The 27,275-nt window shown below is 44.0% G+C and overlaps 1 protein-coding gene across 1 annotated transcript; it reads right to left on the bottom strand.

Moving 5' to 3' along the window:
• Nucleotides 1-597: 597 nt before the first annotated feature.
• Nucleotides 598-25,910, bottom strand: MCM6 (minichromosome maintenance complex component 6). Its single transcript, XM_073634258.1, has 17 exons — nucleotides 25,675-25,910; nucleotides 23,022-23,168; nucleotides 22,826-22,936; nucleotides 19,621-19,870; nucleotides 17,153-17,318; nucleotides 15,686-15,831; nucleotides 15,200-15,350; nucleotides 14,977-15,118; nucleotides 9,304-9,445; nucleotides 7,932-8,039; nucleotides 7,692-7,847; nucleotides 7,142-7,270; nucleotides 6,876-7,037; nucleotides 6,023-6,149; nucleotides 5,789-5,944; nucleotides 5,562-5,701; nucleotides 598-2,391 (listed from the first exon to the last, which is right to left on the bottom strand). The coding sequence occupies exons 1-17, from the start codon at nucleotides 25,773-25,775 to the stop codon at nucleotides 2,272-2,274; spliced, it is 2,454 nt and encodes an 817-aa protein (XP_073490359.1). The 5' UTR covers nucleotides 25,776-25,910; the 3' UTR covers nucleotides 598-2,271.
• Nucleotides 25,911-27,275: the final 1,365 nt, after the last annotated feature.

Here is a 27,275-nt window from a genome sequence, read left to right as displayed (position 1 = left end):
GCCAATTGGCTTCCAAATTGAGATTTTTTTTTTTTTTTTTTTTTTTGCAGCTTAATTGAACAAAGTTTTAGTAAATGAACCCCACCAGCTAAAATTTGAGTGGGTTTGTTTTTTGCCTGAAGGTGGCAGCATAACAATCAAGAATACCCAAGTCCTCTGTGTTCTGTAAAGTGTGATTAAAGTGATTGTAAAGCTTCGTTTTTGTTTTGAATAAACATGTCACTTACCTCCACTGTGCAGTTGGTTTTGCACAGAGTGGCCCCGATCAGAGTGCTCCCAAGTTCAGCATTTGCATCCATAGACACAGAATGTAGGACTCGGGCCCCTGCGTCATTGGATTTGATTGACAGCAGCAGGAGCCAATGGCTGCGCTGCTCTCAATCTATCCAATTAAGAGCCGAGAACCCTGGGCAGAGAGGTACAGTGCGTCTCTGCCGAGGGATCGAAGGGGGTTAGGTGAGTAAAACGGGGGGCTGGTCAGAAATGTTTTCACCTTTATGCAACACGAGGGTTTCCAACCCCTTTAAGAAAAACACATCTCATAGAACTTCCTACATTAATACATCAGTGGGCAGAGAAATGAAACACTTAAGCGGGTTTTAGACTGGTGTATATATTTTTTTTTATATAACAAAACCACAGGTTTTACCATAATTGGTATAAAAAAAAAATTTAAATAGCTCTTACAGTTCAAAACGGGCTAAAAAGAAAAGTTAGATGAATAAAAAGGCATTTTAACTGTGCAAGAATGTAAAAAATTATAGGCATGCACCTGATCCTTTACAATATCAATGTTGCCGATATGATGTGACAGATGTTGGGCTAAACCAACTCATTGGCAAATGAAGTGTAAGGCACTTATTGAACAAGTCTAAGCAACAGTTGTGAAAGTCAAAATACACTAATCTTAAAACCAGGCTTTGCTAAAAACAAAAGTCTAATATAAGATTAAAAAACACCTTTTAATAACTTCTACTGCCTTCTTGGGCATCCCTAAAGGGAAATCGCTGCAACCCCTCATACATTTTAGAAAGCCTTTAGAGACGAAATCCCTTTCAAGTGCAACAGTGTTACTGCAAAACAACCTGTTACTTACTTTGGTAGCGTTTCCGCCATTGCTCAAACATCCCCAATATCAGACACAAGGGGGAGAAGTAAATGAATTAGCTCTGTAATGCGACAGCACATCTGAGAGCGCCAGGTATTTTGTTGCTGGCAGTGGGGGATAGCAGCGAGTGTCAACGGGATGGGGAAGCCTTTGCGCAACAAAAAAAAAAAAAAAAAAAAAAAAAGGGGGGGGGGGGGGCAGATACTGTGTCCTGAATGGGCAAGGCTACAAGTGTTTAGCCTAGGCTCACACTAGGTTGCACAGAAACCACAGCGCATTCCTGTAAAAATTCACGTGCAGTGCAATTTGAACCCATTCAATTTGTGCGTCTCAAAAATCGTACCACATCTGCACCAGTCATGCATGCAGCAATTTTGAAAACACACCAACCAGATCGCAAGGGCAGCAGGATGGAATACGGTGCACAAAACTTATGTGGATTGCGGGTTTCCCACAACACATTCTAGAGTGAACCAAGGATAAAGAAAAAACACATTGCTCCCCAGGGTCTCATTGAGATTTCCCCTCACTTGTTCCAGCAATGTTGACACAAGCACAGGAAATCACCCCAATAGACAGGGCAAATAAAAAAAAAAAAAACACAGTAAAAACTGAGCTGAGGTTCCAGCACTTTTCCCATTGTATCCAAACGAATTTGACTGGAGGTGCCTATTAAAAAAGGAAAGCCATCATCCTCCGATTTACAGGCAGCAAAGCTCCCGCTCAGCATTGAAGTAAGCCGACTGCTCCAGAACAATACAAATATAAGCTGAGAATGGAGAACAGCAGCTTCCCCACAAGGCTTTTTATTTGACCTAGCTGCAGGATTCAGGGACTGGGTAAGGAGCGGACCACACTTTCAGATTTTGCATACACTTTGCCATTAAAAGTCCACTTTAATCATAATGACCGAATCCACATGTCAGACTTGGACATTGCAGAGGCATCAGCTCAGGAGTTGGCCAAGACCACAATACGAATGGTTCTACCAGAATAAAACTTCTTGGGCTCTTTAAAATAAAGACAAGTTTTGCTTTCCAGAAAAGTTCTGAAAAAAGTCTAAAAATCTAAAAGCACGTGTCTCTGGGTGTCAAGGAAATTCAGCCTGGAAAGCTTTGAGTTAAAGCGGGAAGGAGCTTCCAACGTCCATATTTACAGCAACTCTAATCTTCCAGCAGGTAGTTGGGGTTAACAACCAGGAAAGGATCCTCGTCCTTTGCAGCTTCCTCTTCACTGCCAGAGACTTTCAGACTAGTCTGTGATAATTCAATCAGGATCTGATCCTAAAAAACACAAGGGAGAGGCATGTTTAGGGGTGAAGTCAACAAGGAACTCACCTTATGATAGACAAGGATATATAGTGCCAATGCATTCCGTCCCAAATTTTTAGGGCTCGTTCACACCATACCTGTGTGAAAAACCGTGCAGATTTCAGTCCGTTTTTTATGCAAGTTAACCTCAGTTTTCATGTACATCATTTATGTACCCTATTCACACCAATGTTGATGTCGCATCTTTTTTCCTGTGCAGAAAACTGCATACATGTTGCAGATTCCTGCGCAAAAAAAAAAAAAAAAAAAAAATCCACACATTGTGGTGTGAACAGGGAGCATAGAGAACCATTGCTTTTTTTTTTAGAGCCCTTGCAGAAAAACTGACGTCTCTGCACCACGGTGTGAACAAGGCCTTCATTTGTGCCAGGACATACATGCAATTGTCGGGCCCGTTTCCTTCACCTGAAAAATTAATCGGGGCCAGTTCACACCATAGAAATGCAGTTGTGTTCCAGATGCTTTTCTGCATGCGCATTTTTGATGCAGCCCAGTGCATCCCCCCCCCCCCCCCCTTTCTCTTCACCTCAATAAGGACATGTTCGTTCCAGTCTGTTTAGGGTGCGTTTTACAGCGTTCCAGTACAGTCCAGTGCAGGAAAAAAGCAGCATGTCTTTTTTTCTGGAACTGCAAGCACTGGTGTGAACTATGCCATTAAAAACCATATAACCTATTTTCCATGCATTTTTTGATGGGGGGGGTTGAGCACTGGACTGCATGTGGTGTGAACTGGCCCTGAAAGCAGAACTAAATCCTCCTATACTTTTCAGCCAAGAAAGCTGCCATCTTAGCTATTTGATCTTCAACTGCCATGATGCTATGTGATCAGTTCAGACTCTAGCCATTTCATGGTTTGACAGTTTGAGAGCTCAAGCAAATGTGACAGTTACATTCCCGTCACGTACTGAGTGCGCAACTCTTAAATCAATGGGTTTAGTTCTGCTTTAAAGACTGGTACACACGATGAAATTATTAGACGAATGATCGTGTGTGTGTGTATATATATATATATATATATATATATATATATATATATATATATATATATATATATATATATATATATATACACACACACACACACACACACATACATATATATATATATATAATGCAAATCTCAGATCGAATCTATTGAGTTTACTAGTCACGAAAATTCTTGTACGACAGAATAAAAGCTCACAAGCAATGTCATGTGTTGTAATGCATTTGTATTGCATTTTCAAACAGCTGTACTGATTTAAACAAACATTGTACGAAAAATATTTTCGTGCATGTCTGACTAAATAATCTGATGAACTGTCATGATCGGCTCTCGAAAGCTCTGTACTAACGATCTGATTATTGTACGATCGCTTTAAAAGCGGCATTTTTCGTACGATTTTCTGATCGTGTGTACCGGGCATTAGGCACTATAGAAGTGGTTGCGGATAAAAAGGGAAAAAAAAAAACCCCAACACACAAACATAATCATCAAAATACAGTTTGTTAAAAGTGCGAGTACCCAACTGCCATTTCCACTGCAATCACTCAGAATAAAACCATCAGATTACAACAGTCATCCCTCCAGGGAAGGTTTGCAGGTTTACGTCCCGTGGCCAGGTACTGATATTTGTATTCAGGTGATGCATGGAATGAAGAGATTTGAAAAATGAGAATTTCTCTCATTTACATACAGAAATATCTGTCAAGCAAAAATGACAGTTGAGACAAAGAACCTGTGTTTTGTTTGCAGACTTCTCTGGGAATGAAAACGCCACTTGGGTTATAAATGCAGGTCACCTGCACCCTTCAAAATTCTGAATGAAGACAGAAGAGTCTCAAGCTGATGCGGTCGACACAAGTCCAAAGCCTGTCCACACAGAATCTAAAGCTCTCAGATTGGGACTGTAGCAAATATAAAAGATTAAACTAGCAGAATAGGAGTTTTGCTGTTGTAAGCACCCCTGGTCCTAGTTTATCAGTTTTGATGGACAGTGTAATCCGCTTGTAAAATCTGAACCATAAAAAATAGATTACATACTAAATGCCAACATTACAGTCGTAACTGCATATAGTCCTAAGAATATCTTTCACACCCACTGACACTACAAGTTTCATGTTGGCAAATTGTTTTCGAAGTGACTCCGCAAAGTAGCAGAGATAAGAAAACATAATATATGCTTTCTGTACACTAAAAGATTTTTTTTTTTTTTTTTTTTTAAATAAAAGTAAGAGTTCAGTAGCCATTTATATAAGCCGACTTATATAGTTGGAGCTTACACGGGGTGAAGACTGTCCCTCCACTCTATGTGACTGCACTGGGCCCTTCATTTACCAGTGCCGTCATATGGAGAGGAGGGGGACACATACTCTCAAGTATCGGGATTTTTTTTTTTTTGCTCCCAGCAGTAAAATGCAGAGGTGGCTGAGCCAGGAAAATTATGTACTGCTGGGGAGGAGCAATGCACAAGCTTATTAGGCCTACTATAAGCTATGGGTAACTCCCAGATCAGGTAAAAAAGCAAGCCAAAAATTGCAAACTAGGTAGATTGCATGATGGCAGTCGCTGGGTTAACAGAATGCAACTCTCTCCAGAGGCAATAGTTTAGACCAGGTTACACCCATCAGGATGCAACATGAAGCACGATCACATACGCCATACCCAAAAACCAACCCCCCCCCACACACACATTTATGATCCTTTGAATTTAGCATGGTGGATTGTGGCTCTGCCTGCACAATTGCATTATCCAGATCTGGGAGATAACCTGCACATCCACCGTTATCACTACACAGCGACTATGCAGAGTATGCCGGTGATCCCTACTCCACACTCAGTGGTTCAATCAACACTTCTTCCAGTGAGTCTGTACCTCATAGAAGGAAAACATTGCAAGAGTCTGCACACCGTGCCTGCAACACGCTGATTCTGGAAGCAGTGCTCTGCTAGATTTGTTGTAAAAAAATTTGCAAATGCACAATAAGGAGGAGATCAGTGTTGTTGCACTTGCTACTTTTTTTCAAAAAGGCAATACAAACCTTTGAAATCATTACCTCTTGCATAGATCCAGCAACACCTCTATACAGAAAGCTTTAAGTTTTGTAATTATATTTATGTTGAAGATGGTCAATATACTTACATAATGAACTAGTCTGTGGATAACTTTCTCAATGATCTGTTTCCGGTTTACAAGTTCCTCTTCAGAGTCGATCTCTGACTCTATATCCTTCAGATACCAGTTAATGAGATCACTTTTCTTCTGTGTTGATTCATCCTCATCTGTGTGGACCAAGCACAATACAATTAACTACCACGTCCCTGCTAGAAGCATTAACCATTACACAGATGTTTAGCCTGCTTACTGACCCTCTATCTTCCTCAGCTGCAGGACCAACAAATTGGAGATCCTCTTGTATTCTGTAAAGCTGAGACGCAGGCTTGGTTTGGCAGAAGTCTCCATAGGCTCGCTATCTGCGTGACCATTTATTCCATTCACATGACCGTTGGGTATTCCGGCATCGCCTGAAACAGCAGCATGTTAGGAGGAGGAAAATCCTGGCATCATGACCAGTCCTAGGCAGGAAATCATAGAACACTCACCATTGATGCCCTCCTGAGCTGGCTCTTCCTCCACATCCTCCTGATCCAGGTTCACATCCGGAGTCTCCACTCTAATAATGGACTTGTTCAGAAGCCGGAAAGCTTCTTTGACATGTTTTGGATGCACCTGTAGTAGATTGGGAGAAGGTTTTTATATAAACAGTGAATTTCTAGCTGGTACATACTTTACTATCGGCAGGCAGCAAGTAGTTATATGTTCTGTGGGCGAGTGGCACAGGCAGGACAACGTACTGGTATGCCGCGCCGGTTTGCCTCAAGGTTTGGGGCATGCATGTGCATGACCCCTGCAACCCGCACTGGGATTGGACAGCATGAGTTTGGCTGCCGATTTCAGCCAAGGATTTTGGCTGAAGTCAGCTGATTGGCTGTGGCCAATTACACACAGCGTTCTGTGTTAAAAAAAACAAACAAAAAAAACCCACAGAATTCTAATGCGAACAGCGATCTGGCTGTTTCTTCCCCCTACAAAGCAGGGAGGAAAAAAAACAGCCAGGCAGAAAAGTAAAAGCAGCACACATTACACTTGTTAGGCACAGTTAACCCCTTGATTGCCCCTAGATGTTAACCTGTTCCCAGCCAGTGTCACTAGTACAGTATTATCGCTCATCACAGTGTTTGTCACTAGCGATGTCAGCAATCTCAGATAGTGTTTGTGCCAGATACCTGCCACCCCATCACAATCCCACTATAGGTTACTGATTGCCACCAGAGAGTATGTGTATATTATAGAGATGTATATATATATATAGTGCAAAAGTTATAGCATCTATAAATTTTGGGATATTTTGAGAGATAGTAAATCTCTCTAATGACAAAGTTCCAGAATCCTCACCTCATCACTGCAATGCATCCTTGCCATGGATTCAGACAGGCGGATCATACTCTCCAGCTGCCGGACAGTGATCCTCCAAGCAGACTTAGTAACCCCAGAGCCATCCCTCTGTCGCAGCCTCTTGTACTGCTCCACTATGAAGTCTTCTGAGTCTTTGGAGATCTGTTGCAAGTTGAAAAAGTTTTATATAAAAAAGGGCAAACCATACAGGAAAAAAAAAAAAAAAAATTAATCCCGCTTTCTGCAAAAAAATCCTGTAAACTTACTTTAGGCTTGAACTGCCGGGCAAAGAGCAGGTATCTACGGACTTCATCGAGGGTGTACACTCTGTCAATGGATTCTTCAATGCGGGAGTGTAGGTCAACAATACGCCGAGCAATGGCGTAATCCGTCACCTGTAGACCATTACAAGTTATTAGGACAGAATTCTCAGACCGAACCAAGCTAATAAACCTGGATACTAAAGCAATTATGGAATAGTTGTTGGGTTTAACAAGGATAGTCAGTCTAAAAATCTCAGTTTAAAATATATAGCTAAAGACAAAAATAGTTTTGGAGAGTAGGAAAGGGTCAGAAAAGTGCACATTCGAGAAATGAACCCTCCATTTGTCCTGGTGACAAATTAAATAGGAAATTCAAAATATCACAGGTGTCACTGGAACAGGTAGTAGGGGAGAATCTTCATACAGTGATAACTCTTCCAGTGACACCTGTCTATGGGGGAACTCCCCTCACTTTGGGAAAATGTTTTACTAGTCATTAGCTTGGTTATGAAGACTTAACTAGAAAGATTCATGTAAAATGCTTTGATGGTACCTCATTGCATTCATCAACCAGGATGAAAAAGAGGTCAAATCTTGACATGATCGGAGCAGACAAGTTTATGTTCTGTTTCAGGGACTTTGACCTGTCATAACGACCGCCAACAGGATTTGCAGCAGCCAAAATGGATGTTCTTGCGTTCAGCGTTGCCTGATGAAGAAAGGTACAAGTCAGGTAAACTCCCAGAAGGAAATGTATTAGAGGGAAACTGGTCATCCAGTTTGCAAGGATTACCTTAACACCAGCTTTGGTGATGGATATGGTTTGCTGTTCCATGGCTTCATGGATTGCCACCTGGTCCTTCAGGTCCATTTTGTCAAATTCATCGATGCAACACACACCCTGGAAAGGCAAAACGTATTAGTTGGGACAGTCAATGCACTGCAGCAAGTAGGCAGTTGCACTGGATCAAAATGCACTGAGCTCAAGGGCCAACTGTGCCCAAACACAGAACAAAGTTACAGGCTACACCAATCTAAGCTTATACGGTTATAGGTCTGTGGGATACGCTTTAAGGCATAGAAAGCATAAAATATCAGGGCAGAAATGCCATCTCTGCAACACATTCCCATTTTCCAACGTTTTATCCCTTTCAAAACCCTAGTTATCCTGGCCCTAGTCCCTGGTTATCTGTCAGAAACGCAGGCAGCTCCCAACTTTCTCTTGTGGAATGATAAATCTTTGTGGACAAAGCTTCCCAAGGCCGACGTGGACCAAAGCCGTTTAGTCGAAGTCTAGGTTTACTTTCATGTCTGGGTCAAGCTGGCCCAAATGACCTATTGTAACAAAAAAACTTTCAAATTACATTTTTGTTAAGAGATCAAAGAAGTTTGTTTGGGTTTGCCTATACTTTACCACAGCCAAAACCATAAGTCATATTATAATATCTATCAACTGCTCAACATCACATTGACCTCAGCAGCTAAAAGTGGAACTTTAATCAAAAAATTAAGTCCCCTAGGTCACTAGTGCCCCTTTGGCAGGTATAGCTATATAAAAACATTAATAAGTGTCTATACTGCTTAAAATCCAGTAATACACTGCCTCACCCTGCTCAGCACATGCTCAGTTGCTCTCAATTTTCAGGCACCGCCGACTTTGTAGAGGCCGATCTGCTGACAGCCTTAAAGTGGAATTATACCCTACTATCCAAGGAAGCTGCTTCGGTTTGATCTGCAACTGCTATGATGCTGCACTTGTGATCAGTTATGACACCAGCCACTTGATGGTTTGACAATATTTTTGAGTACACAGGCAAATGTGACAGTTAGCATTCCCAGCATTCAAGGAATGTAACTTTTTTGAAACCATTAGATGGGTTTAGTTCTGCTTTAAGATTTACTGCTGTTCAAGGGGCTCTGAGCTTCAACGAAGAAACAGGAACATTGCAGGAGGCAATATACAGCACACACCAATTTTGGTAGCATAATGTGGAATGTACGTAGTTTGAAAAGAACATTTTATCAAATTGTAATGGGTAAAGTTCTGCTTTAAAGCCAACAGTTTCTGGTGAACATTTTCAAATCCCGCTTCAGAGTGGATGCAGAGATTGCAGCACCAACTACCAGCCCTGGAGGCTTAAACCAAACCAATAAGGAGAACTCACATTATCAGCCAACATCAAGGCTCCGGCCTCTATCACAAATTCATGGGACTCCTCGTCCCTCACTACAGCCGCAGTCAGACCAGCAGCACTGGACGCCTTCCCGCTGGTGTACACCGCCCGCGGGCTGAACTCCTCAACGTGTCTGAAGAAACAAGTAAACTTTGTTATACTGATGTGTACAGAGTAATTCATTAATGGAAATAACCTCTTGTTAAATATAGATTAAAGGAGGACTAACATGTGCAAGCCATTTGATTGCAGAACATTCGCAGCAACACATACCCCAAAAAACACTTACAGCGAAATTTCACTCTCTCAAACATTGACTATTTTTAATCCTTATGCTGCTAACATTAGTAATCAGTTAGGAAAGTATGTCATTAACTAGATTTAAACTTTTTTTTTTTTTTTTTTAAACATTTCTTTAGATACTTCCTAGTTTCCAAAAATAGATGTCGCCCTATAGCCAAGGAGTCTTCAAGAGGGGTTTTCTTAGCTAAGCACACCCTCCTGTCTGCATGCCTGAGGTAAGGGCAGACAGATTCAAGTAAAGGCTACATGAACATCTAGGAGGGCGCTGTGCCCCCCCAAAGCCTCTGCACTGCTCGAATCGACTCCTGTTCTCTGCTCTACCAGAAGTAACCCCTGACGGCCCTGTGGCCCCTTTACATTTCCCTTCTGACTCTCTGACCCCCTCCTGTGCACTCACTGCCCTACAAACTGCTGAGCCTAGCCATCATCTGCCCTGCTGACAGTTTATCCTCGGCCCCTCCCTGATTTATTAATGCACCCCCAAATTAGACAGGCTAGATCTGGCCCTGTACATGAATAATTTGCCCTTACTCAAGATGGCCACAGCCAGAAATGCTAAGGCGAGTTGTTTTTCAAAGTGAGCTCTCGGCAAGAAAAAAAAAACAAAAAAAAAAAAAAAAAAAACCCATGGAGACATGGATGGGAGAGAGTTTACTTTGAATATTCAAAATGAATAATAAAATAGCATTTTTGGTCTGTGGTGCTTCAGATACAGTGTGGGTTGCATAAAAAGTAAAAAACAAAATTTTGTATTGAACACGTTTCCCAGGCAGATTACAGAGCTTTGAGAAGAGCTAAAACAACTGTTTGCGTTGCGTTTGCTGCTGATGAGTGGTAACTGGCCACGAAATGCCTTGAACCCATCTCATGTTCCCAACACATAGCTTGACCTCAACTGTGATTTATTTGCATCCATAACCCATTTGTATTAATTACTCAATAAGCATTGGCTTTTTATACTAGTTATTTCCATGGGATACTATGAGATTTCAGATGCGTGTATGTACATACATGAATTCTTTTTTGTATGCCGTCACCATGTGTATATAGATAAAAAAATACTTATGTTCAACGCTTTATTTATATGCCAAGTAAACAATTTTACAATTTCTCCCACCACGTGTCTCGTGCCTCACTCAAAGTCCCCTTTCTCATTTATGTACTGCGAGGGCCTGCCTGATTGCATACAATTTGAAAGTGTTTAGGTTTGACCTCATATTATTTGGTTTTGGTAAATCTAAAAGGTAAGGTGTACAAGAAAATTGTACAAAAATGGCATAGTGTGTAGCCAACAGAATGACAACACTCATTATTTCAGGGTCCCAGGGGAGATTTCACCTTACTTCCTGATCTGTTGAAGATGTCTCACCAAGACAGGACAATTAAAGTGTAAGCCCACCTTCAATGTATTTAACTCCATTAGGTGATGAGCTGTCTGTGCCCATCCAGCCAGTGTAACAGTCTGAGGATCCGAAATCTACACTTCCCCCTCTCCTCTTTCTTTAAGGCTTCCGGGAACCAATCAGAACAAGTGCGAACGCAAGTAATTGCTCTGATCCACCCTGTAAGCTATGCCAAAAGAGAAAGGGGGGAAAAAAAAAAAAAAAAATGTATTTTAAAATTCCCAAACCACTGCACTGGCTGCTTGGTCACTGACAGCTCAGAAGCAGGATTATAGGATTATGTTGCCCTGCCCATTCGGCCAGGCTTCCGTTTTTGCGGCAAACCACAAACAGAAGATCTTTGCCCTTTAGATCATAAGCCTGGGAAATACGCTGAAGAATCCACCCAGGAGTGGAAACTGCATGACCCCCTCTCCTTGTACCGTCACAAAGCGGGAATCTGACAAATGGCAGCCGCTGACTTCAAGTTAAAGTGGATGAAAAGTCAGAATATATATATAATATACAGGTAAAAGCCAGTAAATTAGAATATTTTGAAAAACTTGATTTATTTCAGTAATTGCATTCAAAAGGTGTAACTTGTACATTATATTTATTCATTGCACACAGACTGATGCATTCAAATGTTTATTTCATTTAATTTTGATGATTTGAAGTGGCAACAAATGAAAATCCAAAATTCCGTGTGTCACAAAATTAGAATATTGTGTAAGGGTTAAATTTTGAAGACACCTGGTGCCACAAACTAATCAGCTGATTAACTCAAAACACCTGCAAAGGGCTTTAAATGGTCTCTCAGTCCAGTTCTGAAGCCTACACAAACATGGGGAAGACTTCAGATTTGACAGCTGTCCAAAAGGCGACCATCGACACATTGCACAAGGAGGGAAAGACACAAAAGGTTATTGCTGAAGAGGCTGGCTGTTCTCAGAGCTCTGTGTCCAAACACATTAATAGAGAGGCAAAGGGAAGGAAAAACTGTGGTCAGAAAAAGTGTACAAGCGATAGGGATCACCGCGCCCTAGTCAAGATTGTGAAAAAAAACCCATTCAAAAATGTGGGGGAGATTCAGAAGGAGTGGACAGCTGCTGGAGTCAGTGCTTCAAGATCCACCACCAAGAGACGCTTGAAAGACATGGGTTTCAACTGCCGCATACCTCGTGTCAAGCCACTGTTGACCAAGAAACAGCGCGAAAACCGTCTCACCTGGGCTAAGGAAAAAAAGAGCTGGACTGCTGCTGAGTGGTCCAAAGTCATGTTTTCTGACGAAAGCAAATTTTGCATTTCCTTTGGAAATCGAGGTCCCAGAGTCTGGAGGAAGACAGGAGAGGCACAGGATCCACGTTGCCTGAAGTCTAGTGTAAAGTTTCCACCATCAGTGATGGTTTGGGGTGCCATGTCATCTGCTGGTGTCGGTCCACTCTGTTTCCTGAGATCCAGGGTCAACGCAGCCGTCTACCAGCAAGTTTTAGAGCACTTCATGCTTCCTGCTGCTGACCTGCTCTATGGAGATGGAGATTTCAGGTTCCAACAGGACTTGGCGCCTGCACACAGCGCAAAATCTACCCGTGCCTGGTTTACGGACCATGGTATTTCTGTTCTAAATTGGCCAGCCAACTCCCCTGACCTTAGCCCCATAGAAAATCTGTGGGGTATTGTGAAAAGGAAGATGCAGAATGCCAGACCCAACAACGCAGAAGAGTTGAAGGCCACTATCAGAGCAACCTGGGCTCTCATAACACCTGAGCAGTGCCAGAAACTCATCGACTCCATGCCACGCCGCATTAATGCAGTGTAATTGAGGCAAAAGGAGCTCCAACCAAGTATTGAGTATTGTACATGCTCATATTTTTCATTTTCATACTTTTCAATTGGCCAACATTTCTAAAAAATCCCTTTTTTGTATTAGCCTTAAGTAATATTCTAATTTTGTGACACACGGAATTTTGGATTTTCATTTGTTGCCACTTCAAATCATCAAAATTAAATGAAATAAACATTTGAATGCATCAGTCTGTGTGCAATGAATAAATATAATGTACAAGTTACACCTTTTGAATGCAATTACTGAAATAAATCAAGTTTTTCAAAATATTCTAATTTACTGGCTTTTACCTGTATATATCTATATATATATATATATCTATATCTTAAAAGCATTCTATGCATTAAGATAAAAAGGACTTGTGTGCAGCAGCCACCCTCATACTTAACTGAGCCCCCTCTCTGTCCAAAATGTCCACTAGTGTCTCAGGCATCCAATACTCTCCCTTCCTGATAGGCTGAGACAGCAGTGGCGCTATCAGCTTCCGCTGCTGTCAAAGTCAGTTGGCCAATCAGGAGAAAGAGGGGGTTGGGTCTGAATGGACACAGGTAGCTGTGACTTGGCTTGGGTGCCCCCATAGCAAGCTGCTTGCCATGGGGAACTCGACAGGAAGGAGGGGCCAGGAGCACAGAAGAGGGAGCCAAGAAGAGGATCTGGGCTGCTCTGTGCAAATCCACTACACAGAGCAGGTAAGAACAGGTTCCCCCCCCCCCTATAAAAATAACACAGGCTTTTCAATCACTTTAATGCCTGATAGCACGAACCACATCCAAAGTGTGAAGAGCCTCATCCACTGGCATCTGCAGCTGAGGACAGAAGGACAGCAACAAAAGGTCCTAGTTCAGATAGAATAAACCACTTTAGGTAAAGATGATGGTTGAGGCTGTAGAATCATCTTGTCACAGTGGATCACCAGAATGGTTCCTTACAGGAAAAGGCAACCAATTCTGAAACAGAGCCATTAGCAACCAAAAAAACAACCCTCCAAGTCAGAAGGAATAAAGGAATATCCCAGATTGGTTCAAAATAGAGATTTCTGTAATACAAAAGTACCAAGCTGAGGTCTCACGGGGTCAACAGAATTCAACTGGTGGAACAATAAATGAGATACCTTGCACACAGAGGAATGGGAAGCAATCGGTCTGAAATCCCCTAGTCTCACACCAGGCAAAATAAGACTTCCCAAGCCCTACGGTAAATATTCCTGAAGGATGCCCTTCCTAGCCTTCAGGAGGATAGGAACAAACAAATCAGAGACTCCACTGGACACTAGGCCCCTGTCTTCCAACAGCCATGCCATTAAAGCTGACTAAAGGATGAAAGATTAGAACCTGCAACAGTAGGTCAGTCTGGAAGAGCCCAGGGTTTGTCCTTTGACATGCTCAAAATGTCTGAGTACCAAGTTCAACTGGGCCAAGCCGATTAGAATTGCCGACTTCTTTCCACTCAAATACTGTGAAGCAGACGAGGTAGAAGCCATAGTTGTGGGAAAGCAAAGAATATGGAGAGCTAGTTCCAGTGTGTTACCAAAGCATCCGCAACAAAATGCTCACCAACCCCTGTCTTGGGTACAAATCTGTCCAGTGGGGGGGGGCAGGATTCCTAGCTTTTTGCCAGTGTCCATATCAGCATAACCCTATCATAATGGAGAAGATGCTCAATGTCCAGAACGTACATCAAAAACAGGCAGATTTCTATACTGTGTGATCTAGTCTTCATATAAATGTAATATCAGCAGAAAATAAATCATAATCCTAGTGTCTAAGACAGTAAGAACACCGATGTGGTGTGGAAAATTGCATTATTCCATGCATATACAAGCTTTGCGTTGGCAAGGTACATTCACTCTGAATAGCACCATACCAATGCATGGAATGCGATTTACTACAACGCAATAGTGCAAATTGTTCTCATAAAAAGGCACTCACTCTTGAGAGGTGGGGCAGAATGTAGACATATTGGTGGAGCTTTAGTGGCATGGCTATATAAAATATATTTAAAAAAAAAAAAAAAGACACACACACACCCTCCTCCATTTCAATCTGCCTGCTTCCAGTGGAATGCACATGTAGAAATGGCTTTTGTTTGGGAAGCTGTGCCTACTATAGAAACAAAGATGCATGTTCTACTTACTTGAGGAACTGACTCTTTGCTGTACTTGGGTCTCCGACAATGCAAACATTGATGTCTCCACGCAGAGATGTGCCCTCCATAGTGGTCTTTGGGACACCACCAAAAAGCATGAGCAAGACGCCTCGCTTCACCTCATCGTTACCTGCATGACGAGGGGGGGGGGAGAATTATGATTATGACAACACTTTGCAGAAGCTGCAGGCTCAGTGGAGGATCAACTTACCATGTATGGTAGGGAAGAGACTGGTGCACAGATTATGGTACAGGTTCTTATCCTGGCTCATCTCAAAAACCTTCTCCCATTCCTTCACAGACATCTGGTTCTTAATGCTCTCCGCTGTCATGTCCTCATCGTTAAGATCTTTTCCACCAAACTGAAAAAAAAAATTGAATATTTAGAAGGCTGGGCAAAATTTCTCATCTTACCTCTCACACCATCACCTACATCCCTGTCACACAATTAACCAAAACAGGCAGACTGCGATCTTAACTAGAGACCCCTTTATAGCTCAAGAGCAATTCACACAAGTACAAAGTATTCCTGCTTTTGTGATTCAAGAGGATCTCCAGTCTCCTGTGTCACGTGAGACACTTCGTTACCACCTTCAATAAAAAAAAAAAATTGTATTCTACAGATAGGCATTTCCAAATCTGGACCCTAGAGTAGACACACCCCATTTGTACTACAAGAGGCCCACATGTTACCTACCCTGGGATTTGTCGCTGCAACATAGCACGCAAGGAAGACCAGTTTGTAGGAGAGGTCTCTGACGCCAAGCGCTTTAAGGCCGCGGACTCCTTCTGCTTCATAACCTTCAGCTGCTCCCACTCGAGTACTTGTTTCCGCTCGAACACCTGTCAGAAAATGATCAGTCATGAAACCCACCAGCAGGTATGAGCATATGACACCCCTAATTAATAAATATATATATATATATATATATATATATATATATATATATATATATATATATATATATATATATATATATATATATATATATATATATATATATACACACATACACACACACACATATATATTTTATCTCACGAAAGTGAGTACACCTGTCACATTTTTGTAAATATTTTATTCTCTCTTTTCATGTGATGACACTGAAGAAATGACACTTTGCTACAATGTAAAGTAGTGAGTGTACAGCTTGTATAACAGTGTAAATTTGCTGTCCCCTCAAAATAACTCAACACACAGCCATTAATGTCTAAACCACTGGCAACAAAAGTGAGTACACCCCTAAGTGAAAATGTCCATTGTAGCAAAGTGTTATTTCTTCAGTGTTGTCACATGAAATGATATAATAAAATATTTACAAAAATGTTTGGGGAGTATTCACTTTCATGAGAGATAGATTATATATATATATATATACACATATACACACACACACACACACACACACACACACATACCCAAGCAGAAAAGACCTGATAAAACAAAACCTGCACTGAATATGTATGTATTGCTGACCTCTATTCCTAGAAGATCCTAGTTACTTGGCAGGTCACTCTGATCCAGTAATAAATCAAAGTACACAAGTGAAAGACTTTACTCCCTGCAGGCTTTTTCTTGCACAGAGACTCAAAGCGGTAAAAGGCAAAGACAGTCGGGTCTATTGTATTTTCAAAAGGTGAGAAAGGAAGGCTACATCTACACATGGAGGTCTCCTTATGGTTTGAATCTTTATCTTGCATTAGATTATGCTGATGAATGGCCAGAACACATCGGCTCAACAAAATCTGCACTTGCATAATTTTATTGGGTTTAAAGCCAATATTAAAAGTAGTTACAGACTAACATTTTTGAGAAATACACTGCATCAGTGTCATTTTTATACTGTGGCCATTTTATACCTAAATATTGCTTAATAGTCAGAATCGGGCTCTGAGATTAGACCAATATACACACACACACACATCTTTGTTATGCCCATGATATAAATATGCAACACTAAAATACTTCAAAATATAAAAATAACGCTTACTCATCCAGCACTTTCTATATGTTTTGGCTCATTCAGCAACAAAGTCAGTAATACTGCACTAATAGTGTCACAGTGATGACACAGCATGTCTGACATATAACAGACACATCTTAGCCGAACATGCATGATCCTCCTTCAAAGTATTCCACAATCTGAAGACCTTGCACGGTTACCTGGAGTAGCCAACTGAGCGATATCCGGTACAACGATTAGAGTTCCAGTGAAGTCACATCTGTCACCGGCCTGACAAGACTCCACGGCCTCAGCTCGGAGGATGATTTCCACACTACGAGGAATACTGCCCCGCGGGAGCTCCGCCTGAGTCTCCTGGATGCGAACCTAGGGAGAAGAACAAAACCGCGTGTTACACCAAAAACAGACGTCCCTGCGGCAGGTGATATGCGCAGGATACCGTCATACTGCAGGCTTTTATATGCAGACTATTTCATAACCCTAATATAACAAATTGCAATATGTGTCCACCCTTTATGCTGAGTGTGACCTGGTCCAAAATGTTAAAGCGGAATTAAGCCTTTTAATGGGTTTATAATGTGCTAGTACACACCACATGTAAGCTTATTAATGTGATTGGAAAGGTTTTTTTTTTAAACAGGTTAAACTGACCTGCTCTGTGTGCAAGCGTTTTGCACAGAGCAGCCCCAATACCCCTTTTCTGGGGTTCCCCCCACGGTGTTCCTGGCTTCTCCTCTTTACCGATTGCCCCCATAGAGATCAGATTTCCATGGGGGCACTTGTGCAGGTGCGCTCCCGAGTCCTGCTGCTGCGTCCATTGACTCAAGTCAGTAGGACTCAGCCCCGCACCCGGTCACTAGAGCCAATAGCTCCCGCTGCTATCAATCTATCCAATGAGGACCCGAGACATCGGCTGGGCTCGTCCTCGACGTTGGAACAACCAGATTCAGGTAAGAAAAAAAAAAAAGGGGGCGGGGGGCTCATAGAAAGCATTAAGGTGAAAAACCTTGAGACTTTTCCTTTAAAGAGGAAGTAAACCCTGATAGGTTTTACTTCCTCTTTATTTCCCTGCAAAGGTAAAGCATAATGGGCTACTATGCATGGCATAGTAGCCCATTATGTGTCTCTTATCTGAAACCGAAGCCTGCGATGTCACCGCTGTCCCCACTAGCAGGGAGCGTTCATCTTCACCCCTCTTCCTTCCGGGGCCGCAAACTTCGGCTCTGTGACTGTCCAGAGTAACATGCACGCAGGAGCCACCAGTCACGGCATGACCCCTTTAGAAAGGGCATGATCTGCCCTTTCTAAAAGTGTGCATGCGCTGTAGACATCGGCGCACGGCTTTATTGTAGATATCCCCCAAACCAGGTATATGCAATTAGCGGACCTCCAGCTGTTGCAAAACTACAAGTCCCATCATGCCTCTGCCTCTGGGTGTCATGCTTGTGGCTGTCAGAGTCTTGCTATGCCTCATGGAACTTGTAGTTCTGCAACAGCTGGAGGTCCACTAATTGCATATTCCTGCCCTAAACCATGGATGTTTAGGAGATATTTACAGCACCTACAGGTAAGCCTTAACATAGGCTTACCTGTAGGTAAAATTGGTTGTACATGGTATACAACCTCTTTAACCCATTCAGCCCCAAAAAGATTTACCCCCTTAATGACCAGGACATTTTTTGCGATACGGCACTGCGTTACTTCCGCTGACAATTGCGCAGTCGTGCGAGGATGTACCCAAATAAAACTGATGGCCTTCCCCCCCACAGAGCTTTCTTTTGGTGGTATTCGATCACCTCTGCGCTACAGAAAAAAAAAAAAAAAAAAAAAAAAAAAAAAAAACTTTCCTGTTTAGGAATATGATTCTACAAATTTTTTGGTAAAAAAAAAAAAAAAATGAAATAAAAATAAAATCGCAGTAAGTGTATGATTGGTTTGCGCAAAAGTTACAGCGCCTACAAAATAGGGGATAGATTTATGCATTTTTACTAGTAATGGCGGTGATCTGCGAATTTTATCAGGACTGTGATATTGCGGAGGACAGATCGGACACTATTTTGGGACCATTGACATTTATACAGCAATCAGTGCAATAAATAGCCATTGATTACTGTATAAATGTCACTGGCAGGGAAGGAGTTAACGCTAGCGGGTAATCAGGGGCTTAAGTGTGTTACCTAGGGAGTAATTCTAACTGGGGGAGGAAATGGATCGGTGTACCTATATACTAGGAACATACCATCTGTCCTCTCCCCTGACAGGACATGGATCTGTGAGTTTAAAAAACGATCGCGGGTGCCGGCGGAAATCGCGGCCGCCAAGCACGCGCATCGGCTCCTCAGTGACGCAGAGCGAAGCTGAGAACGTCATACGATGCCCGCCCAGGATGGGAGAGCTCATCTGCGGACATCATATTACTATGGGCGGGTATTGAAGTGGTTAAAGCAGCTTTGGGCACACTTACTAAGATTTAGAGCTTCTAATCAGTTACTGGACGCAGAGATCTCTATCTAAACGCAGGTAAAATGCGCAGGGAAAAATGGCACCGTTGAAAAATCATTACATGTTTAGAAATGAGGTAAAAAAAGCCACACGAAACACAATAAGCAGAGATTCCCACATTGAAACGTTCATACAGATAACCATTTGGGTTGAAGTGGTTTATTACCTTTTGGAAATCAACAAATCGGGACTTATTAGTGTCCAGCATGAAGCGCCTCCTGTTGGCGCACACGGGGTTCCGGCAGATACTGGGCTGGGTGTATTTGAACTGCTGCTCCACATCTTTGACTAGAGTCTGACAGTCCAGACAGAGGAAGGTACCACTGACCAGCTCAGGATGGACAGGGTGAGTCCGGACAACCTGACCACTGATTCTCATCAGAGAGCCGATACGAGGCGTGGTCAGTTCTCTGATCCTAAGGAGAAAAAAAAAACAACACACAAGTCTCAGATTCAGCTCTATGCAAAAAGACATAACTAAATTGCTTTTTAGCTAAAACACGGGTGTAAGGAGATCCTATGTTTTGCCTATGCAGGGCAAACCCACTGATTGAATTCAATGTGGGCCCCAAAAGTAGTTTGCACTCACCTTCCCTACATTGTAGAGTTTGATCATTGGGACTTAAAGCGTTATTAAATCTTCAGTTAAAAATAAAACATAAATGCAGCAGTGTACCAATCACTATATTTGGTCTCCCACAGTACACAGAAATGCAATTAGTTTAGTAAATACAAACTGCTAAAATACCTTTTCTCAGCAGTATATAGTAGTCTTGTGACTTCTATCAGTGTCTTGTTAAAGCTTGTAGGAGTGTTCATTCTACTCTGACTGTCCTATGAGGCTGCAGGACCCCTGACCCTCTGAGCAGTGCTGATCACATGCACCCTCCCAAGAAAAACAAAAAAAAAAAAAAAAAAAAATGCTCTAGTAATACACACCAAACGGAGCATGTGCAGAGTGCCCCCCCAGGCTCTGTGCTATTAGGAGATAGATTTGGGGCAGTGGAAGAAGGGGAAGATCAGAGAAGACAGGATCAAACAGCCTTTTTACACAATGCCCAGGTTTAATCCCTTTGCGAGTATAGCAAGCATGCTTTATCGCATATACACACTGATTTTACTGTTGTGGGTTTAGTAACACTAAGTCAGCAGTTTTATTGTCCCTTTGTGTAGTTTTCAGAGCATAAAAAGCCCTGAAAGTGTGTTGTGTGGCAACTCCACCTTTGCTACTTTTTTTTTTTACTCCAGCTTCACCTTTAGTAACATGCGTAGTGTAGCATATTATTGAGCAGCCCCTGGACTTCCCATCCCCTCAGAGTTCCCATTGTGACAGCAGACCAGGATCTTCTCCCCCGCTGTCACAATTTAAAAAGAAATTGGCCGTGGGGCTCCGCCCACCTGGACCCATAGTTCTTAATGAATTACCAGGGTGCCGATGAGCACTCTAGGTAGTTCATTGATGCTTCCTGTCATTCAGTAACAGCCTGTCTGTAAAAGGTACAGGAAGATGGCTACACTGAGTCTGCAGGAGCCTGAGATTTCACCCCTGATCTGCTGATTGCGGGTGCAATGCTTTACAGGCACCTAATGAAAAAAAATAACTGCACATTTTTTAACCTGCAAAAAGATATGCATTCATCATCATACAATTTTAATTAGTTTTAAAAAGTGAACTAAATGGAAATTTTGGTGCTGAAGCCAAAAATCCAGTATACACTTGGCAGAAAACAAAAATGTGTGTGTGTTTGTGTGTAATATATATATATATATATATTATATTTGACTTTTTTAATATCTTGAATTTAAAGAGGGAGTAAACCTTGATGATTTTTAATACCCCCTTTTTTTCCCCCTGCAAAGTAAAAGCATAATGGGCTAGTATGCTTTTATAAAGGTGATGGACTGGCCAAGCATGTCTCCAGACCTAAACCCTATTGAGCATCTGTGGGGCATCCTCAAACGGAAGGTGGAGGAGCGCAAGGTCTCTAACATCCACCAGCTCTGTGATGTCGTCATGGAGGAGTGGAAGAGGAATCCAGTGGCAACCTGTGAAGCTCTGGTGACCTCCATGCCCAAGAGGGTTAAGGCAGTGCTGGAAAATAATGGTGGCCACACAAAATATTGACACTTTGGGCCTAATTTGGACATTTTCACTTAGGGATGTACTCACTTTTGTTGCCAGCGGTTTAGAAATTAATGGCTGTGTGTTGTGTTACTTTTAAGGGGACAGCAAATGTACACCGTTATACAAGCTGTACACTCACTACTTTACATTGTAGCAAAGTGTCATTTCTTCAGTGTTGTCACATGAAAACATATTAGAAAATATTTACAAAAATGTGAGGGGTGTACTCACTTTTGTGAGATACTGTATGTTACTAATTAGGAGGCATGAACTGGTTCCCTTTCCATTCCTCCAGGTACTTACGGAATGTCAATGTACATAAAGTTTAGTAAAAAGGGGGAGGTGGTCGAATTGAAGCCCCGCCCCCAAAGTATGATTTAGTATTTCTTCAGTGTTGTCACATTAAGATATAATAAAATATTTACAAAAACGTGAGGGGTGTACTCCGCTTTGTGAGATACTGTATAACAGCAGGGATCGGGGGCCGTGCATTCATAACATCTTATATCCTCAATATGAGTAACATGTTACGAAAGGTGAACTTATCCTTTAAACCTCAAGATCCTGTCACATCACCACACTGCACATGCGCAAGATGAAGCACATGACGTCACCATTTGAAATGACACTCATTCGCTGCTAACAAGCTTTCCCAAGATATCAACTGAAGGGTGTCTCTTGTTTCAACAGGATTCATGTAATGTCATACAGCACATGTACGAGTGGAGTGCCATGATATACATTTCATCTCATATATTCAGTATGGGAGAATCGTCATGCAGCTTTTCAGAATGGCAGCGCGGCCCAGGTGACAAAGAGGCAGAGTGAAAACTATTTAAAATTAAAAAAAAGTTCCACTTGTTTATATACATGTTGGCAGTTTTATAGAGTGGGGGAGGGGATCTCGTAGTGCACAGGACCAAGGATCCTACTCCACCCGCCCTTGTTTTCTGAGGCTGTTTGGGACTTTCTAGCGCTATCAAATATGAGTAGAACAAGTCTTCTGCTCCTCTATACCGGGAAGTAACGGGCATCCATTACACTCGGGGGCTGAACATCACAGGAAGGGAATGCGCTGCTGCTGGGGAACCGGACACAATAGGCAGCACCAAAATAATAATAATGCATGGAGTCGTCTAATACCATTTCCCATTGCAACCGATAAGTTGACCGAGTGGTAATCTGTACCACGAGGAGAATCTGAGTGCAGAAATTAGACAAACCCACGTCATGGAGCAGATCTTACTTGTGTCTGCTGGGGAGGTCTTGGAAAGCCACGTAGAATTCTTTGTTCTGGGGAACATTCCCATGGTCTTTGGCAAAAGATCGCACGGCTCGGCAGAGGTACGGGTAGACTCTGAGAAGAAGGAACAAGATGTCAGAAGGTGGAGGACGCCTACAATGATTACAGGAAAACGTCATTCGCAGGAGGAGAGCCTCACCTAAAGAACTCCTCCTGGACGGTGGTGGCCAGCTGCTGGTTGAACTGCTCCAGATCCTGGAAGCTGACCAGAAGTGTGTTCCTCTCCGGGCGGATCAGCTCTTCTGCATCACTCTTATATTTCACTTCTCCATCCGCGTTCTGAAACCTGAAAAAGACACCAAAACACCATCAGTGCCATGAATGAGAAAGTCTCAATGTGCACCACCTGCATGTAAATGACAACTTCCAGCCGCTGAGGAACTACAATCCCCATCATAAACCAAATGTCTTTTCTCTTCAGCAGCAGAGAACCTACAATTTCTAGTATGACATGTCAGTCCGACAGAACCGGTGTTCTGCCAAGAAAGTTCCGCTCGGCGGATAAGGACCCCCCTCTACTGCGCAGGCGCTGCGCCTGCACAGTAGGATCCGGCGGAAATGGCCGAAGGTGAATAGGTGAAAATCAGCTGTACACGGTGCCTCTGAGAGGGCCCTACGAGATGTAGATTTTGAGCTTCGGCTATCTCCGGCGGCTGATAGTTCGTACTGCGCAGGCGCAGCGCAGGGGGGGTCCTTATCCGACGAGGGAACTTTCTCGGCAAGACACTGGTATGGAACTACAACTCCCAGCATGTTAGTCGCATAGCTACTAAAGAACTCCCCCTCCCCCATTACTCAATGTCACCCAGTCCCATCAACCCCCCCAATCAAAAACAATCACCCAGCAAGCCAAGTCAGCTGGCCCATTGCCCCCTACAGAACTACAACTCCCAGCAAGCCAGCCCCCCCCATCAGCCCCTCCAGAACTACAACTCCCAGCAAGCCAGCCCCAGCTCCCCCCCCCCCCGAACTACAACTCCCAGCATGTCAAGTCAGCCGGCCCCATCGCCCCCTACAACTCCCATCAAGCCAGCCCCCCCCCCCCATCAGTACCTACAGAACTACAACTCCCAGAATGTCAAGTCAGCCGGCCCCATCGCCCCCTACAGAACTACAACTCCCAGCAAGTCAAGTCAGCCGGCCCCATCGCCCCCTACAGAACTACAACTCCCAGCAAGTCAAGTCAGCCGGCCCCATCGCCCCCTACAGAACTACAACTCCCAGCAAGTCAAGTCAGCCGGCCCCATCGCCCCCTACAGAACTACAACTCCCAGCAAGTCAAGTCAGCCGGCCCCATCGCTCCCTACAGAACTACAACTCCCAGCAAGTCAGCCGGCCCCATCGCTCCCTACAGAACTACAACTCCCAGCAAGTCAAGTCAGCCGGCCCCATCGCCCCCTACAGAACTACAACTCCCAGCAAGTCAAGTCAGCCGGCCCCATCGCCCCCTACAGAACTACAACTCCCAGCAAGTCAAGTCAGCCGGCCCCATCGCTCCCTAAAGAACTACAACTCCCAGCAAGTCAGCCGGCCCCATCGCTCCCTACAGAACTACAACTCCCAGCAAGTCAAGTCAGCCGGCCCCATCGCTCCCTAAAGAACTACAACTCCCAGCAAGTCAGCCGGCCCCATCGCTCCCTACAGAACTACAACTCCCAGCAAGTCAAGTCAGCCGGCCCCATCGCTCCCTAAAGAACTACAACTCCCAGCAAGTCAGCCGGCCCCATCGCTCCCTACAGAACTACAACTCCCAGCAAGTCAAGTCAGCCGGCCCCATCGCCCCCTACAGAACTACAACTCCCAGCAAGTCAAGTCAGCCGGCCCCATCGCTCCCTAAAGAACTACAACTCCCAGCAAGTCAGCCGGCCCCATCGCTCCCTACAGAACTACAACTCCCATCAAGTCAGCCGGCCCCATCGCTCCCTACAGAACTACAACTCCCAGCAAGTCAAGTCAGCCGGCCCCATCGCCCCCTACAGAACTACAACTCCCAGCAAGTCAAGTCAGCCGGCCCCATCGCTCCCTAAAGAACTACAACTCCCAGCAAGTCAGCCGGCCCCATCGCTCCCTACAGAACTACAACTCCCAGCAAGTCAAGTCAGCCGGCCCCATCGCTCCCTAAAGAACTACAACTCCCAGCAAGTCAGCCGGCCCCATCGCTCCCTACAGAACTACAACTCCCAGCAAGTCAAGTCAGCCGGCCCCATCGCTCCCTAAAGAACTACAACTCCCAGCAAGTCAGCCGGCCCCATCGCTCCCTACAGAACTACAACTCCCATCAAGTCAGCCGGCCCCATCGCTCCCTACAGAACTACAACTCCCAGCAAGTCAAGTCAGCCGGCCCCATCGCCCCCTACAGAACTACAACTCCCAGCAAGTCAAGTCAGCCGGCCCCATCGCTCCCTAAAGAACTACAACTCCCAGCAAGTCAGCCGGCCCCATCGCTCCCTACAGAACTACAACTCCCAGCAAGTCAAGTCAGCCGGCCCCATCGCTCCCTAAAGAACTACAACTCCCAGCAAGTCAGCCGGCCCCATCGCTCCCTACAGAACTACAACTCCCAGCAAGTCAAGTCAGCCGGCCCCATCGCTCCCTACAGAACTACAACTCCCAGCAAGTCACATCCCATTAAGGTGCAGCACCTCCCAGGACTCCTGGAACAGACTTGGAGAAATCTGGATCTATGGGGGAAATAAAGGGCCAATCGGTTCCATGACCCCCTTCATGTACGGGGAGCCCCGATCACACGGTGCCTGGAGGTTCCCCTCCCCCCTCTCTCTCTGGACACTCACTCCTCTAGGAAGTCCTGGAACAACTTCTGACACTTGTCGGCCAGCTCATCCTTCACATGGGGGGCGGCGGCGGCCGGAGCTCCGGGCTGAGCGACGTCCATCCTGATTACCGATCACACGCTGCTACCGCTCGGTACGCTGAGACTTTCGCGCCAAACTACGGAGTCACGTGAACCGGTTCGCGCCACTCGCAGCCAATGGGACGAAAGGGACGGGCCAGATTTTCGCGCCACAGACTCCAGAGAGGAGGGGTTAGGGAAGGAACAATAGGCGAGCAGCTGTGGTGCTGGAAGGAGGGCCGTGCAGGGCGCCATCTGGTGCTGGGAGGATAGAAACGATTATATGCATACTATATTGTCAAAAGTATTGGGACGCTAGCCTTTACACACACATGAACATCCCAGTCTTAGTCCGTCGTGTTCAATATTGAGTTGGCCCACCTTGTGCAGCTATAACAGCTTCAACTCTTCTGGGAAGGCTGTCCACAAGGTTTAGGAGTGTGTCTATGGGAACGTTTGACTATTCTTTCAGAAGTGCATTTGTGAGGTCAGGCACTGATGTGGATGAGAAGGCCTGGCTTACAGTCTCCTCTCTAATTCATCCTAAAGGTGTTCTATCAGATTATGGGTCAGAACTCTGTGCAGGCCAGTCAAGTTCCTCCAAATTCGCTCATCCATGTCTTTGTGCACTGGTCCAAATCATTTGGTGGAGGGGGGATTATGGTGTGGGGTTGTTTTTCAGGGGTTGTTTTTGGCCCCTTCATTCCAGTAAAGGGAACTCTTAAGGCGTCATCATACCAAGACATTTTGGACAATTTCATGCTCCCAACTCTATGGGAACAGTTTGGGGATGGCCCCTTCCTGTTCCAACATGACTGCACACCAGTCCACAAAGCAAGATCCATAAAGACATGGATGAGCAAGTTTGGGGTGGAGGAACTTGACTGGCCTGCACAGAGTCCTGACCTCAATCCAATAGAACACCTTTGGGATGAATCAGAGCGGAGACTGTGAGCCAGGCCTTCTCGTCCAACATCAGTGTCTGACCTCACAGATGAGCTTCCGCAAGAATGGTCAAACATTCCCATAGACACACTCCTAAACCTTGTGGACTGCTATCCCAGAAGAGTTGAAGCTGTTATAGCTGCAAAGGGCGGGCCAACTCAATATTGAATCCTACGGACTAATGCTGGCCATACACTATACAGAAAATCGGCCGAACCCATTTTCGAAAAAAGAACGTTCGACCGTGACCGCAAACGATCGTGCCATCATATAATGACCGATAAATTGTTCAGTGGACATGAATAAATAATTTTTTGTTCGTTTTTTTACATATACCTAGTGCAGACAGTTCGGACGGGAAACACATTAACCTTGCAATTTATCGTACGTTCGGCAGAAATTTTCCAAACTTCCCGTTCGTTTTTTCCCCACAAAAACGTCACAAACGATTATCGATTTGTGCCCATTAACTTGCCGAAAAACGAACGAAGTGTCTATACGAACGATTTTTCGGATAGTGTATGGCCAGCATTAGACTGGGATGCCATTAAAGTCCATGTGTGCGTAAAGGCAGGCGTCCCAAAACTTTTGACAATA

This window comes from Aquarana catesbeiana, linkage group LG06 (genome assembly GCF_042186555.1).
Source record: "Aquarana catesbeiana isolate 2022-GZ linkage group LG06, ASM4218655v1, whole genome shotgun sequence".
Lineage (NCBI taxonomy): Eukaryota > Metazoa > Chordata > Amphibia > Anura > Ranidae > Aquarana > Aquarana catesbeiana.
This window is presented reverse-complemented; position numbering and strand designations above follow the sequence as displayed.